The sequence below is a fragment of the Hylobates moloch genome, unplaced genomic scaffold, assembly GCF_009828535.3.
Source record: "Hylobates moloch isolate HMO894 unplaced genomic scaffold, HMol_V3 SCAFFOLD_10, whole genome shotgun sequence".
Lineage (NCBI taxonomy): Eukaryota > Metazoa > Chordata > Mammalia > Primates > Hylobatidae > Hylobates > Hylobates moloch.
Window position 1 is genome coordinate 13,140,132 of NW_026652285.1, and position 16,122 is coordinate 13,156,253.

The window sequence follows — 16,122 nt, forward strand, 5'->3', positions numbered from 1 at the left end:
GATATTTATTTCTGGACTTTTTCTTCTGTTCCATTGATCTGTTTGTTTAGTCGTATACCAGTACCACCGTGTTTTAGTTATAGGTTCCCAAAGGCGCTAGTTTACTTTTTGGTCAGAATTAGGTAAGAACAACAGTTAAAGATCACCCTCATCTAATTCATTTGTGTCCCTCACCACTCACACCAAATAGAAGACTTATGTGATATATGTATGTTTCAGTGCATGACGTAGGTGCTCTTTGGTCCTATATTAGTGAAAAGAGTGTTGAACCAGTAGTCAGGGAGCAAACTCAGCTTTTAGTACCACTTGTAAGCACATCACTTACTTTCTTCTGGTCCTGTTTTCTCAGTAGTTAACAAACAAAAGGAGTTGAACCAAATGGTCTTCAGGGTTGTATCTGACTCTGGTTAATGCTATTCTGGTTAAGAGCACCACTAGTGTGTGGTGTGAACTTCAGTGTACCTTTTATTCCCGTGTGCCTTATTCTTTCGCAGTATTCATGAAATAAACTTTCTCTTCTGGATCTTAGTTCTTTAATCTTTTCTCTAAAAGATTTTTCTTTGTTCCAGCATTTTCTTCTGTCCTGTATTTATTAGTTTGTATCTCTTCCTGCTGATTAAGCAAGGATTGCCACTGTTTGGCTGCTCAGCTTCCACTGACCTCACTGGGGAAAATTACATGCAGTTAAATGTGAATTATTCTTCCCTCAGCAAAGAATTTCTTTAAAAAAAAAAAAAAGTAAATAGAAGGAAAAAAGACAACATAAAAACCCGGCTGTTGCCAGTAGTCTGTCCTGTTATACAAAGAACAGAAAGAGAAAACCTCCCTTTAAAGTACTTAAAGATATCAGACAAGACTATGGTCAGCTAATCAGCTCCCGTTTAATCTAAGAAAATTGGTATTTCCTTATTTTTCCCTGTATTTCTTTCAGGAAAGAAGGTGGTAAAAAGGGGCAAAAATGTGGAACGAGCCCATTAAGTAACTGTCATAAATGTAAAATGAGAACAGTTGTGATGATTTAAGGCATGTCAAAGACTTGGCCAAGTATAAAAACATATCTTATTTACCATAACAAAAATTCTTAAAATTAAAAAGAATAATAGGAAATTCTCAACTCCAGATTGCTGCTGGGGAAATTAGCTTTAAAAGTACTAAGTTTGGGCCAGGCACAGTGGCTCACGCCTGTAATCCCAGCACTTTGAGAGGCCGAGGCAGGTGGATCACGAGGTCAGGAGTTCAAGACCAGCCTGGCCGATATGGTGAAACTCCCGTCTCTACTAAAAAAAAATACCAAAATTAGCCAGGCATGGTGGTGCACTCCTGTAGTCCCAGCTACTCAGGAGGCTGAGGCAGGAGAACCCCTTAAACGTGGGAGGCGGAGGTTGCAGTGAGCCAAGATCATGCCACTGCACTCCAGCGTGGGCAACAGAGTGAGACTGTCTCAAACAAAAGTACTAACTTTGAAGAATACATGAAAGAAACTTTTTAATGAGGAAGACAAAAGATGTAATATGACAATAAGTATCGTGCTTGTTCAGGAAAAGTAAGAAGCTCAAGGAAGTGTTTCTACAGATTAAAAAATTAATGGTCAATAAAGATGGCTTGAAAGATTTTAGGAAAAACATTGTATGTAAAATTCCTGTGTCCAAAACCCTACTGGTTCTTATTAAATATGGAGCTTTGTTAATGTCATGAATGCCAGTGCTATGAATAAATGCTATGTTCTATTCTGAAAATCCCAGAACTGTGAGTGATTCTCCAAGACTGGGCTACCATTTTATTCTAAGTGCTTGTTTCCCTCTGGAGTTAGATGGGACTGATGAGGAAGAATATGTGCTTTTTGGGCAAAGGAGCACTTCTGCAGACAAAGGCTGGCATCCCTAAAAGTACAGGCTGATGACCACTCTTGACTTTGACAAAGATTGGGCCCATTCGTACTCTAATAACTCAGACTTACCAATTGTCAGATAATGGATAAAGATGAAATTCTGTGTAAGAAAGGTGACTTAAGAGTGGATAGCATCAGAAAGTATAAGTTTAGTAAAAAGTTGAGAATCATCTGTGTTTTGATAGTCTTTTTTCCTGAAAAAAAAAATCACCCAAAGTTACCCGTATTTAGAATGAAGCCATAGTCTTCTTTTCCTTTTTTTTGCTTTATAAAACTTGATTTTGTTTGGGTGTTTATAAAGAAGAAACTTGTAAAGATGCCAGTTTTAAAATTTGTGCCCCCCCAACATGATAGGAAAATATTTACATTTTATGATGCATCCTCCTATTTTTTTCAGGGTAAATGTCCCTAACCCAACCCTTCAGTTGATGTTTTAACATGTTTGTTTTACTCTTTGCAATGAAACCAAGAAGAAAACTTCTCTATTCTCAAACATGCATTTTAATCTCCCATTCCCACAAACTTGGAATATTTATTTAATACTTGAGGTATTAATTTAAAACTTGGAGTGTATACTTAGTCTCTTATTCCTCTCCACCCCAGTCTTTGAAATGGAAACATAAAAGTTTATTCACCATAAGTTTATACACAGCTTTTCAGGGAAAAAAAAAACTACTGGGTAATAAGTATATGTAGATTGTTTCAGAGTTCTTAAATTATTGAAACACGTACCATTTCCATATGTAAAATGTACTATACTTTAAAGATAGGTACTATAATTAGTAAATAGATTACTGTTAAATAACTTTTTTTAAAAACAAGTTTCATCTATGCACATGGGCTCTGAGCAGATTTCAGATAGCTCCTGAATAAAAATCAAAATTGACTATCAGTTGCCATTTTATATATGTTACCATATAAAGAAAAACAAGAGTCATTTGAGGATGGAAGATCAGCTAAAAAGCAAGTTGTAATATTTATAACAGTTCTGCAGGTGGAGGTGGCAGGGATTCATTAAGATCTTGATCAGGGTTGGGAGGAATAGAGAACTCCTGACACTGGATCTCAAGGTTGGAATCTTCTTGGTTTTTCATAAAATCTACTGGTGGCAGGGGCAAGTTAAGTGAGTCAAGCGGGGGTGGAAATGATTGTATTATCTCAGATTTATGATCTCCACAGTCTTGATTGAGACAGTCCAGAGATGGAGGGAGACTAGTAGAATCATTTGGAAGAGGACATACAATTGTCACTGTGGGTTTGTCAGATTGGTTACTTTCCTGTCCTTCCAAATCCAGAAGGGGAGGTGGTGGAGGCAGATCTGCATCATCTGAAGAAGAAACAGCAGTTCCAATTGTTGATCCATCAGCACTGTCTTCTGATATACCATTTACTTGATCTTTTATTTTTTCTGTTTTGGGGTTGTTGGAGTCTTCAATGTTTTCACTTGATTCAAACAACTTAATTTCTAAGTCATCTGCTAAAAGTGTGCTTTTGCTTGGTTTCCAGGGTGTAAGTGAAATGATTGATGTACATTGTGTGGATATTTCATTTTCTCTGATGTTATCCATACAAATGTCAGGGGTTTCTCCATCAGCAAATGGAGATCTACCTGCCCAATTTTGATCATTTAAAACTGGTTTCCTTAAGCATTTCCAAAGTACAATGATGATTATAGCTACCAACATAGAAGTCAGAAGTACACCAATTAGTATGGCAGCTGTTGAATTATAATTGTTTTTTTGTGGGATTTGTTTGTTACTGGTAGTATCTAAGATAAATCCTGGTGTACTCTTAGGTGAATTTTTGACAGTTGATGTTGGTTGTGTGGATGGATTATGAACAGTTATTTGTTTTCTAGGAGGGATCTGGACAGATGATGATTGTTGAGTAAATTTATAGACAAATGACGTTGGTGGTTGTGTGATAGAAGTATGGGCAGATGGTAGTTGTCTGGCAGAGGTGAACACAGCTTGCTGGGAGGAGGTGTTGGCCATTGGTGTTGGTTGTTTGGTGTTATAGGCAAGTGGTTGTCCAGAAGAAGTATGTGCTGCTGGTTTTTCAGAAGAGGTATAGACAGCTGGTGTTGGTTGTCCAGCAGTGACTTTGGCAGGTGATACTGATTGTCCAGAAAAAGTGTCACTGAATTGTGTTGGTTGACCCAAAGGTTTCCCTGTTGTGTTTTGAGAATTAGCCAATACGTGTGACATTGATGATGTGAATAAGGTAGGCTGTGACTGCTTCTCTGTTGTAATTGTCTCTGTCTTTGAAAAAAATATATTGTTCAGGTGTCCACAAAACAAAATTAAGACGAAATATTTGGGTTCCATTTCAGAATATTTCCTCCTTATCTATAGTGGGTTTATAATGAAAGAGAAAGACAGGCGTCATTGGTGTCTAGTTAAAAATTTGACTTTTCATTATAATTTCTGGCATAAAGTAGGTAGACATTATTCCTAATTAGTAGTAGTTGATTAGTAGTTATTATTCCTAATGTAGACTTGATACACTATAGGCTTGGTGTAACAACTCTTGGATATACTCTAACCCATCATACAGCATTTGGACCTCATAAGCAGTGATCTCTCTTCTTTTATTAATACAAGTTCTGTACTTGGCTCTGCTGCCCCTTTACCTTCATTATATTTCAGTACTTCACTTAGTCATACTTCTCAAAACGCATAGGCTCTATATGCTGGATCCATGTGTTCTCTACCTTTTTTCACCATTTTCTACTAGAAATATATTGATTCTCCTGCCTTGAAAAACACCAGTGATCATCTATTACCTAATCTAATAGTTCTGTATTTCTTCTCTCCTCTCCCCTCCTTGACCACATTAGACACTACTATTCCTTCACTAATATTCAAGTAGCTTTTTGTAATCAGTCTTCCTTTCATGTTACTCTCACTAGCTCTTTTTCTTCTCCCTCCTAAATATGGTTAATTGATATTCAGTCCTCACCCTTACCTACTTTTCTTTGTTCCTGATTCTGTAAGATTTTAGTTCTTAGCTTTATGCCACAATTCCCAAACCTCTACCTCCAGCCTACATCTTCTTTGTCCTAATTCTATTTGTATGACTTCTTGGTGGATTTTTCCATGTATATATATCTCCCACTATCAGCAAATTCAACATATTTAAAATGGAGTTCATCTTTACCCTCACAACTGACTCTTCTCCCAACTTCTCTATATCTGTTAATGGTACCACTAAGTTTCTTAGGCACAGAGTCTATTAGTAATCTTTGTGGCATCCTCAGTGTCTCTGTAGCATGGTAGCCTTATGTTAATATTGCATATTCTTAAAGAATTCAATTCAACTCAGAGTCCTAGGCTTAAAATCCTAGAGTGATCTCTGAATCTGGTGGAGTAAATTCAATCCAGTTGGTCAAGTAGTCCTGCTGCTGCTTTCATTCATTTATTGAAAAATGCCACATTTGTGTGGAGCCCTGTTCTAGGTTTAGGAGATTAAAAAAAAAAAAAAAAAGATAGTCACTGCCTTTAAGTGTTTCAGATTCTAGTGGTAGAAGCAAACAGTAAAGGCCAGGCGTGGTGGCTCGTTCCTGTAATCCCAGCACTTTGGGAAGCCAAGGTGGGAAGATCGCTTGAGGCCAGGAGTTCAAGAACAGCGTGGACCACATAGTGAGATCCCATCTCTAAATAAAAAGAAGAAAGAAAAAAAGCTAAAAAATAATTACAATAATTTTTTTTTTTTTTCGAGACAGTCTTACTCTGTCACTGAGGCTGGAGTGTAGTGGCGCGATCTGGGCTCACTGCAGACTCCGCCTCCCGGGTTCAACTGATTCTCCTCTCAGCCTCCAAGTAGCTGGGATTACAGGTACACATCACCATGCCTGGCCTGTTTTTGTATTTTTAGCACAGAGGGGGTTTCACCGTGTTGGCCAGGCTGCTTGAGAACTGACCTCAGGTGATCCTCCTGCCTTGGCCTCCCAAAGTGCTGGGATTACAGGTGTGAGCCACCACGCCTGGCCCAATTACAATAATTTAATAAGCTTTCTCATAGAAGTATGCAGGAGATGTACACAGAAGTTAACCTAGCCTGGGAAGGCTTCAGTGAAGTAAAACTTGAACTGAATTTTTAAAGTCTATAAGAACTAATTAAATTTCCAGCCAGGGAGAGCAACAATGTGGGCACAGGAAAATAAGGCACATATGAAAGTTTGGCAGATAGGGCTTTTTCTGGGATGTGGTAGATGCTAAAACTTGGAGAGTTAAGTTTCAGTTCTAATTCTCCCATCTAACTACCTGTCTAACCATGAGAACTAGTTGCTTAACCTTTCCTGTTCTCAGTTGGCTTTCCTCTAAAGTGAGGAGTTCTACTGAGACAATTCGCAACTTTTGGTATAATATACTTGTTTTGCACATCATCAAACACAATGGCAACTATTTGGTTATTTCTTAACATTAGGGAATAGAAAATCTTAGGGTGTTAGATATTGGTATACATGATTAAAAACTATAGTTCTTCTGACTCATAAGCCTATATTTAGAGAGATTTGATGTTCTGTTGGAAGGCGCAATAAAGGTTTTACAAATTACCTTTTCAGCATATCTAAATAGCATATCATTGCTTACTCCTCTACCACTTGGTACACAGTGATGATAAATGAATGACCCTGTTTTAGTAGAAGAAAAGATATGTGATCTTTTTTCCTATACTAATAATTCAAGCCTAAATTTTAAAACAGTTCTCCTTTGAACTCTCCTGCACGCTACTGAATTAATCTTAAAAGCATGCATGATCAGGTTAACTACTGCCTTGCTTGAGGGTTTAATTTCTGTTAAGATAAAACTTCCTTTTTTTTTTTTTTCTTTCAAGACAGAGTCTCGCTCTGTTACCCAGGCTGGAGTGCAGTGGCATGATCTTGTCTCGCTGCAACCTCTACATCCTGGGTTCAAGTGATTCTTGTGCCTCATCCTCACGAGTAGCTGGGACTACAGTAGGCATACACTACCACACCTGGCTAATTTTTGTATTTTTAGTAGAGGCAGGGTTTCACCGTGTTGTCCAGACCGGTCTCGAACTCCCGACCTCAAGTGATCTGTCCGCCTTAGCTTCCCAAAATGCTGGTATTACAGGCGTGAGCCACCACGCCTGGCCTGTTAAGATAAAACTTCTAAATTGAGTTTTCTTCCTTCTGGCTTGAGTTAACCAGTTCAGATTCACCTATCATGACTGAAACTTCTTATCCAGCCGAATGCATCCCTTTCCCACCTTGCATACTTTCTAAACACACGCTTTTTTCCCGCTAAACAGACACTTTTATGCTGTTTTTTACCCTTCTCAAGGGTGTTCTTTTTTTTTTTTTCTTCCAGACTTAGCCTCTTCCTCTTTCTGGCGTCATATCTGAATCTGTCCTCATCTTTCAGACCTCAGTTTAAATTCCCCTTCTTAACCTAAGTTCTCTGTGACTGACTACAGCCCAAACAGATCAGTCATTTACTGAATTCCTCCTAGCTCTAATTTATTGTTTTTATGGTTCCTTACATAACTCATGTACGTATCTCACTCACACTTCTATTCTCTTAAGTAATTGTGTTTATTTGTTATTACTTTTCACATTTTCCTATACCTACTTCCTTGAACAAGATTATAAAGAACCTTGAAGAAGGCAGGAGAAAGAAAAATACTTACCTAGAGCATATTATGTGTTGTACTATCCCAGTTTTGCATACTTTATTTCACAGAACCTTTAAATGACTTTATGAGGAAGGTAAAGGGATCCCTTATTTACAGATAAAGAGACAGCGTCAAATGAGTTAAGCAGTTTGCCTGATGTTATACCACTCTAAGTGACAGATTGGGAGTTTGTAGGCAGGGCCACCTGATTCCAAAGCATACGTTCTTTCTGCTACCCTTTATTGCCTCACGTTTTTATATTTTGATTTCTTTGTAGTATAATGCCTTATATATTAGGAGCACAGTAAACATTTAACCTGTATTGGGCTTCTTGATTCCTTTCCATTTTAGTTTTTGCTTTTTACTAGTACTTCTACCAGAATATAAGCAGAGGCAGTGAAATCTAAGTTAATAAATTCTGCCTTTTATCCATTTTGCAAAAGATTTAAAAGGGAAAATTTGAACACTTTTGGCATAGATATAGGGATTTGAATCATCTCTAGATGGTCATCATCCATGCCATTCCTACCCGTTATTCTTATAGATTACAAAAAAAAGCGGGGGGACTTCTTTAGAAAATGTTATTCTCTTCAGAATTTCATTTTAAAAATCTGTTTTAATGCTATCCAAAGCATCAGAAAATATAAGCCATGAATTGTCTTTAGCCAAAAATGTTTCCTCTTTTGTGACTTTGCTTAAAATAAGGAAACCATACGGTTCCTCTTTTCAGTTAGCTGAAAAAGGCATTAGAGAAGGAAAGAGCCCAAACAGGAACATAATTATAAACCCAGGTTAGTTTGTAAAATCAATTTTGATAGGCTCCTATCCTCTAATATCAGTAGTAAGCTGGTGGAACCCTCCATGTATGAGATTTTCATTTGTCAGTTAATGGTTATGGCAATATTAAAACCAAATTCCATTTTTTGCCTATCCTAACGCTTTCTACCACTCTTCAGTTAGCTTTTTTTCCTCCTAGGATCTGCTACATCAGAATACTAGAAACTGTATTAGAATTCTATGATGGCAATTCAGTGTAGTCCAGAGAAGGAGGAGAAAGATTTAAAAGAAGAATAAATAGGGAATATAGTAGTGGAAAAAACTGACTTTTTTCCCAGAGGTAATGAGGCCAGCGTTATTACCAGTGTGGAAGGTTATTTAGCATACACATTTTAAAATATGTAAGTGGTGTGTACCTGAAGTACCAACATTGTTTCTGTAGGTAAAGAACAATATTGGGCAGGGGAATGAAAAGGAGAAGAAGATTTAGAATAATATAAAAGGCAATGCAAAGAAATACAACATAACACAAAAGAGAAAAAACAAAAACTCTAGGAAGCAGCAAACAGAAAAGAGGAAGGTCAATTGACTAGAGAAGATACAGAAAAGAAGAAAAGTTAATAAACAGCTGAAAAAAAAGCAGTGGTTATATAATTAGCAAGAAGGCAGTGTAGATGATTGAAGTAGGCAAAATGAAGAAGTTGGGGGTGGGGGGAGATGATTGATGTAGATGAAAGAAGCAACGGCAAAATGCTGCTCTGTTGTGGCTGGCCTGTGTTTGTGAGTGCAGGGAGACAGTAAAGAGGAGCTTGCTTTCTAAAATGGAGGACCAGAATGAACCATCCTTTCAAATTCATTTACCTTTCATTTCAGGCTCTCCTGTCTGCTGTGAGTATCCTTACCATCCTCTCCCTTTTTTTTTTTTCCTGACACTATCCAGAAGCATACCTAGCAATTACTCCAAAGAACCCATGTACCTGTGTACCTTTTATATAGAGTTTTCCAGAAATCCGTTAGTCTGCTGCTCAAGCAAATACCAAATTTGGCAGCCCTCATATGCCGGTATTTTACTCATTATTATAGGCTGGCACTTTGAGGTTTAAATCTGTGATTTTGGTTCTTTTTCTTTGCTGAATATTTAGAATATTTTAAAAAGAAAAACATAAATTTAAATATTTTAAGGACAGTTACAGTGAAGCAGGAGTCCCCGTGTATAAGACATGTTCTTTTTTTTTTTTTTCTTTTGGAGACAGGGTCTCACTCTGTCAGCCGGGCTGCAGTGCAGTGGTGCAATCTCAGCTCACTACAGCCTCTGCCTCCTGGGCTCAAGCAATCCTCACACCTCAGCTTCCCTAGAGAAGCTAGGACTGCAGGTGCACACCACCACGCCCAACTAATTTTTGTATTTTTTGTAGACGTGGGGTTTCACCATGTCACCCAGGCTGGCCTTGAACTCCTGGACTCAAGTGACCTGCCCGCCTTGGCCTCCAAAGTGCTGGAATTATAGGCGTGAGCCACCGAGCCAGGCCATAGACATGTTCTTATAAATATAATGCATAAGTACTTAAAGGGTCCAGCATTTAAAATTGATGCTGTTAAGTTGGATATGTTAGGAAGTATGCCATTATCTTTTAAAGAGAATCAAGATTTGGAGAGCATATCCTAGACAAAAGACAGGTATAGATAGCTGTATCAATTACTTTGATATAATAAAAGTTGTGATGCAAATATAATAGATTAAAATTTAGCAGTAGTATTATCTCTAACTAGTGAAGTTTTGAAACCATAAAAGAAAAAACCAGCCATTCTGCATCTTGAGGAAGAGTGGAAAGAGAAATTGACCTTCAACTGCAATAGGAAGTATTTGATGACCATCTTGTGTCATGATAGTGACCATTTAACTGAGCACCCACCAAAGGCTAAGTAGTATCGTATTTTAACTAGCTAGGTGGTGGCTTTTTCATCCTACAGAAAAGGAAACTGAGACACCAAGATGTTGGGTAACTTGGCAGTATCACAGCTCTAAGTAGTGGCACTAATACAAAAATCATGCTAATCTTGTGCCAGAACCCTTTCTTTCTATCACATTTCACTATATGTGCTATACTGCCTTTCATAGAAAAGTTATGAAATAGAAATGCTTTATGAAGGAAGGAGATGTGAGTTGGTGGGAATTATATGTAAATAACACTTGTAAGTACTCTTAGATAAAGGGTAGGAAAGAAATACCTGAAAACCCATTTTAGTCCTATTTCTACGAAAACTATTATAAGAATTTTGAATGGTTTCTATAAAGTGTCATATTTAGTAAGTTTACTGAAAATTTTGTGGTGATTTTTTTTTAAAACTTGGACATTGAAAGGTATCAGATTTATGTTTCTCAATTCAAACTTAATCAGAATTAAAGTTTCCTTCCAAGTAGAATTATGTAGGAATTAGCTGGAAAACACAGGCACTACTAGTAAACTTTAGATTTGGGACTAACCCTTTAAAAACATGTATGGGACCAGGCGCAGTGGTTCCTGCCTGTAATCCCAGCACTTTGGGAGGCCGAGGTGGGCCAATCACTTGAGGTCAGGAGTTCAAGACCAGCCTGACCAACATGGTGAAACCCCGTTTCTACTAAAAATACAAAAAAATTAGTCAGGCGTGGTGGCGGGTGCCTGTAATCCCAGCTACTCAGGAGGCTGAGGCAGGAGAATCTCTTGACCCTGGGAGGCGGAGGTTGCCATGAGCCAGGATTGTGCCACTGCACACCAGCCTGGGTGACAGAGGGAGACTCCATCTCAAAAAAAAAAAAAAAAAAGTATGGGATTCTATGATGACAAAAACACACTGTAAGGATTGATGGGAAATTTTTAAATTTTATGAAATATGACAGTGAAAAAAATTTAATATAATTTTATGACTTTATGCATAATGAAATTAAACATTAGAAGCAGAAAAACATATAGACAACCCTAATCTGAAAAAGAGATAAATATATTTTTCTGACTTCCACGATAATTACTTAGAAGAAATCCTTCTAAGAGAAAGTCATGAGTATTTATTAAGTGTTGAAATGGGATATCACCCACTATGAACATATTATTCCCTGAAATTACAAGCCTATGTAAAATACTCTTTGCAGTTTTTATTTGCCCATTTTACCCACCGCAAGCATCTTTATGCATACTAACAATTTTCTATTGTTTATTCTGTGGGTTTCTTCTATCTTATACTGTGTTCTAAAGTCTCAGATAATGTGACATAAACACGTAGATGATATTAATATATGCGTGCATGTTTGGTTATTGACTAACATTTTTGGCTTAGTAAGCTTTTAAAATGAGCCATAATGTTTTCATGTCATCATTATTAAATATAAAAATCTATATGTAAAAAATAAAGCACGTATAATAATAATAATCAAATACCACATCTGATTTCTTTTTCTAAATTAAGTGAAGGTGACCATTCTTACTATGCAAACTAAAGGGGATACAAAAATTTTAATTTATGCATTGTATTATGTACAGGAAAATTTTATAAAAAGTACATTAGAACTTTTAACAATTAATATTTCGGAGGTTATAAATTCAGTCATAGCCTGTGGAATCTAGTTCTATTTCTAACCCTAGCTTTATCTGTCATGGTTATAGTTTCTTTTTAATTCTAAAACTAAGGTTAACAAATATGACTGTGGCTGGGAGCGGTGGCTCACTCTTGTAATCCCAGCACTTTGGGAGGCCAAGGTAAGGGGATCACCTGAGGTCAAGAGTAGGAGACCAGCCTGGGCAACATAGTGAAACCCCATCTGTACTAAAAGTACAAGAAAATTAGCTAGGCGTGGTGATGGGCGCCTGTAATCCGAGCTACTTGAGAGGCTGAAACAGGAGAATTGCTTGAACCCAGGAGGTGGAGGTTGCAGTAAGCTGAGATCGTGCCACTGCACTCCAACCTGGGAGACAGAGCAAGACTCCATCTCAAAATATATATATATATATGTGTGTGTGTGTGTGTGTGTGTGTGTGTGTGTGTGTTTAAACTTAAAAGGTCTTATACAAACCTAGGTGAAAATATTTTTCTAAGGCAAGCTGAACACTATTTTTTGATTCTATGCAAGAAAACCACAAAAACCCGTTATAGACATCTTTAGACTATCAGAGTTTAAGTTTAAAACACTAATGACAGTTTTTAAAATAAATTTTATATAAAGCAAGATCAAACCAAATTGTGTGAAAATTTTCTTACCTCAGCTGTTAGCTTCTTTTGCAGAATGCTAAATTCTTGTTCTAACTGGACATTTTGGTGATTTGGCTAAGAAAGGAAAATGGGTGGTTCAATTCAGATTTAAAATGTTCCTCTAGCAAACTGAAATAGTTTCTGTAGAAAAAGAGGAAGTTTATCAGTAGCTGGTTCCGGAAGTGCAATAAACCACAAAGTGACTAAGAAATATATTACTTTAACAGAACTTATTTTGAAATACATTTTGGAGCCCTATGATTTGAGTGCTTTTAATTATGTAAATAAATATTTGAGATACTCTAGTAATATGATTATATAAATTAAATATTTAGGATGGAGTCCCGAAGAGAAAATTACTAGTTCTAAGAAGAAAAGCTGCCAGTTGGGTTATCACTTATAGTGAGATTTCTTCTCATAAGAAGTGAGTGATGTGTTCTGTTTACTTGTATGACCTTAGGCAAGACTCTGCACTTCCGAGTCATGGTTTCCTCCTCTAAAGGAGTATTTTATTGGGTTATTGTGAGGATTAAATAAGATAGCATAATATAACATGTATAAATGCCTCACCCACTGTAGGTAACCAATAAATGTAATTTCCTCATAATATAAAAAGTCCAGGGTAAAAGTATAATTACATTATTTTGCAAGTGACAGGATCTCATTCTTTTTTATGGCTGAATAATACTCCATTGTGTATATGTACCATATTTTCTTTATCCATTCATCTGTTTATGGACACTTAGGTTGCTTCCAAATCTTGGCTGTTGTGAATAGTGTTACAACAAACATGGGAGTGCAGATGTCTCTTTGTACTGTTTTCCTTTCTGTTGGGTATATACCTAGCAGTGGGATTGCTGGATCATATGATAGCTCTATTTTTAGTTTTTTGAGGAACCACCAAACTGTTCTCCATAATGGTTTTACTAATTTACATTCTCACTAACAGTGTACGAGAGTTCCCTTTTCTCCATATCCTTCCCAGCACTTGTTATTGCCTGTCTTTTGGGTATAAGCCATTTTAACTGGGATGAGATGATGTATCATTGTAGTTTTGATTTGCGTTTCTGTCATCAGTGGTGTTGAGTACCCTTTCATATGCCTGTTTGCCATTTGTATATCTGTAATTAAATTATTTTGACCAAATATTTTACTAGTGACTTTTGAGTTCAAGTTCACAACTATTTATTTGGTTACCCACAAAGTAGTTACTTCTCAGTGGAAAATAAAATAAATTGGGGATCATTTTTTAAATAAGTTAACTAAAGTTAACTTGTTACTAAAGGGTAATGAGGGGTTGGGGAGATGGTGTTACCGGTTAATAGGTACAAAAAACAATAGAAAGAATGAATAAGACCTATTTGATAGCACAACAGCGTGACTATCATTAATAACATAATTATACATTTTAAAATAACTGAAAGTGTAATTGTGTTACAAAGGATAAGTACTTGAAGGGATGGATACCCCATTCTCCATGATGTGATTATTTCACATTGCGTGACTGTATAAAAACATCTCATTACCCTTTAAATATATACACCTACTATGTACCCATAAAAATTTAAAATACAAAAAATTTTTAAGTTAACTAAACAAAGTGTATTGAAAAGAGTGAGTCCATCTGAATAAAAATTTCTTTGAGTAAGTCACCTTCCCTCTCTTGAAAAATGGAGATCATAATTCCTAATTTATAAGCTTATTGTGGAATTAAATAAATATAAAGTGCCTTGCATGGTGCATATTATAGTAGATACGGAATGTGTTAACCCATGCACTGCTTTTTCCTGGTCACTGCGGGAAACACAGATTATTAATGACCTTGTTCTTAACTTCAGGGTACTTATAGCTTGGTGCAAAAAGAATAGTTTTTTTTTACGGGCTCCTACTATAAAGCATAATATAATCAAATGCTATAAAGCTTTTGATTCTCTGGTTTTTGGAAGTATTGTTGTTTTTACAGACAGGGTATTGCTGTGTTGCTCAGGCTGGTCTTTAACTCCTGACCTCAAGCAATCCTCCTGCCTCAGCCTCTCGAGTAGCTGGGACTACAGGCACATGCTACTATGCTCGCTGGCTGGCTTATTTATTTATTGTAAAGATGAGGCTCTTACTTTGTTATGCAGGCTGGCCTTGAACTCCTGGCTTCAGGTGATCCTCCCAGGATTATAGGTGTAAGCCACTGTACCTGACCTGATTCACTATTCTTAAATCCCTGAATTAAGCTGGTGAACTGTAGCTGGTGAACTGTAATACCTAGGGGTAGGGAATGTGTTTTTGTTCAAAACTAAATGACTTTTAAATTTTGAACTCAAGATATCTTACCTACCATTTTTAAGTACCTGTCATTTGGAAAGGAACCACTTCTGTTTGTTTAGTAACTATCATTGGATAGTATCATTCTGAGAGTATATGGATAGTATCATTCTGAGAGTATATGTTTAATAGTCAAGATAGTGAGTGGTGAATTTTAAATATTCTTTTAAATATCCTTGTGGTAGAAGCTCTCTGGTGAGAAAATGTTTGACCAGTATGTTGAATATGAAAGTAATTTCCTATTTTTATGATGATATTAATTTCTTTTAATTTTCTCTGACAAGTATTTACGACCCTTGATTCAAGGAGTGCTTTGTGTTACTACTGGATGTACTGGTGCACAATCTCAAATTTTCAATTTTTGCACAGAATGGGAAGTCTGCCCAGTTTCATTTCTAATCTGGGTCATTTTTCCCCTCAAAAAATAACCTGATTTCAGTCACCATGACTGGCATGAATATTCTCATGCTTTCCTTTTTACTTTGTTGACACTTAACTTTATCTGGAATAATATTGTTATGATTTCTTGTTTGGAGAATAGATTTTTTTTTTTACAAATTGCTAATAAATTGATAATAAAAATGATGCTTTATTTTTTTTCCTCTCATTTTAATAATAGCTAGACGTTTGAATTTGATGACCAAGAGCAGTTATCACCTTGAGAGTTACGTAAAAATTACCAATGCTTAGAGTTCACCCCATTCCAGTTGCATCAGAAGGAAGACATGGGAATTAGGCATTGGTGTTTTTTAAAAACTCTTCAGGTGATTCTGACATGCAGCCAGGGTAAGAATCACTAGCTTAGAAGGGAGAGTAAGATTGTAGTCATACTTGGGAAAAAATATATAAAAAATATTTTTAAAATGGTTAATATATTGCCCAAAATAAACGCCCAGTAAGGAATGAGATTTTTTAAATGTGGCCTGATCTTAGCCCTGTGTTAATTTCAGTAGATATTTGGAAAGTCTCTCAAACCAATTTTTGTAATATATTTAATTGAAGATGGGGGGGGATCTCAACTTAAATATAAGTCATTATTTTACTTGAAGCCAGTTTCTTTAAAGGTTAAATTATAACCTGAAGTATCCAGTTTTCCAGATTTGAACACACACACACACACACACACACACACACACACACACACACACCTCTAATCAATCATTAGGCTATTTGGCATCCTTGAAGTCCAAAAATTAATCAACCTTTGGGTACTTGTTAATGTTCTAGTAAGTAATATTTATAGAAAAGATGAATATTATTCATCTTAAACAGTGAAA

General features: G+C 36.4%; 2 protein-coding genes across 6 annotated transcripts in view; one reads left to right on the forward strand and one right to left on the reverse strand.

Annotated features, from left to right (window-relative positions):
* NF1 (neurofibromin 1) overlaps positions 1-16,122 on the forward strand; it is a 324,371-nt gene that overhangs the window by 245,840 nt on the left and 62,409 nt on the right. The window lies entirely within an intron of this gene.
* Positions 2,368-12,598, reverse strand: EVI2B (ecotropic viral integration site 2B). The gene is made up of 2 exons (XM_032163047.2): positions 12,539-12,598; positions 2,368-4,236 (listed from the first exon to the last, which is right to left on the reverse strand). The coding sequence occupies exon 2, from the start codon at positions 4,213-4,215 to the stop codon at positions 2,866-2,868; it is 1,350 nt and encodes a 449-aa protein (XP_032018938.1). The 5' UTR covers positions 4,216-4,236; positions 12,539-12,598; the 3' UTR covers positions 2,368-2,865.

Coding starts and splice junctions, on each gene's coding strand:
- EVI2B (XM_032163047.2), bottom strand. CDS start 4,215: ATGGAACCCAAATATTTCGTCTTAATTTTGTTTTGTGGACACCTGAAC.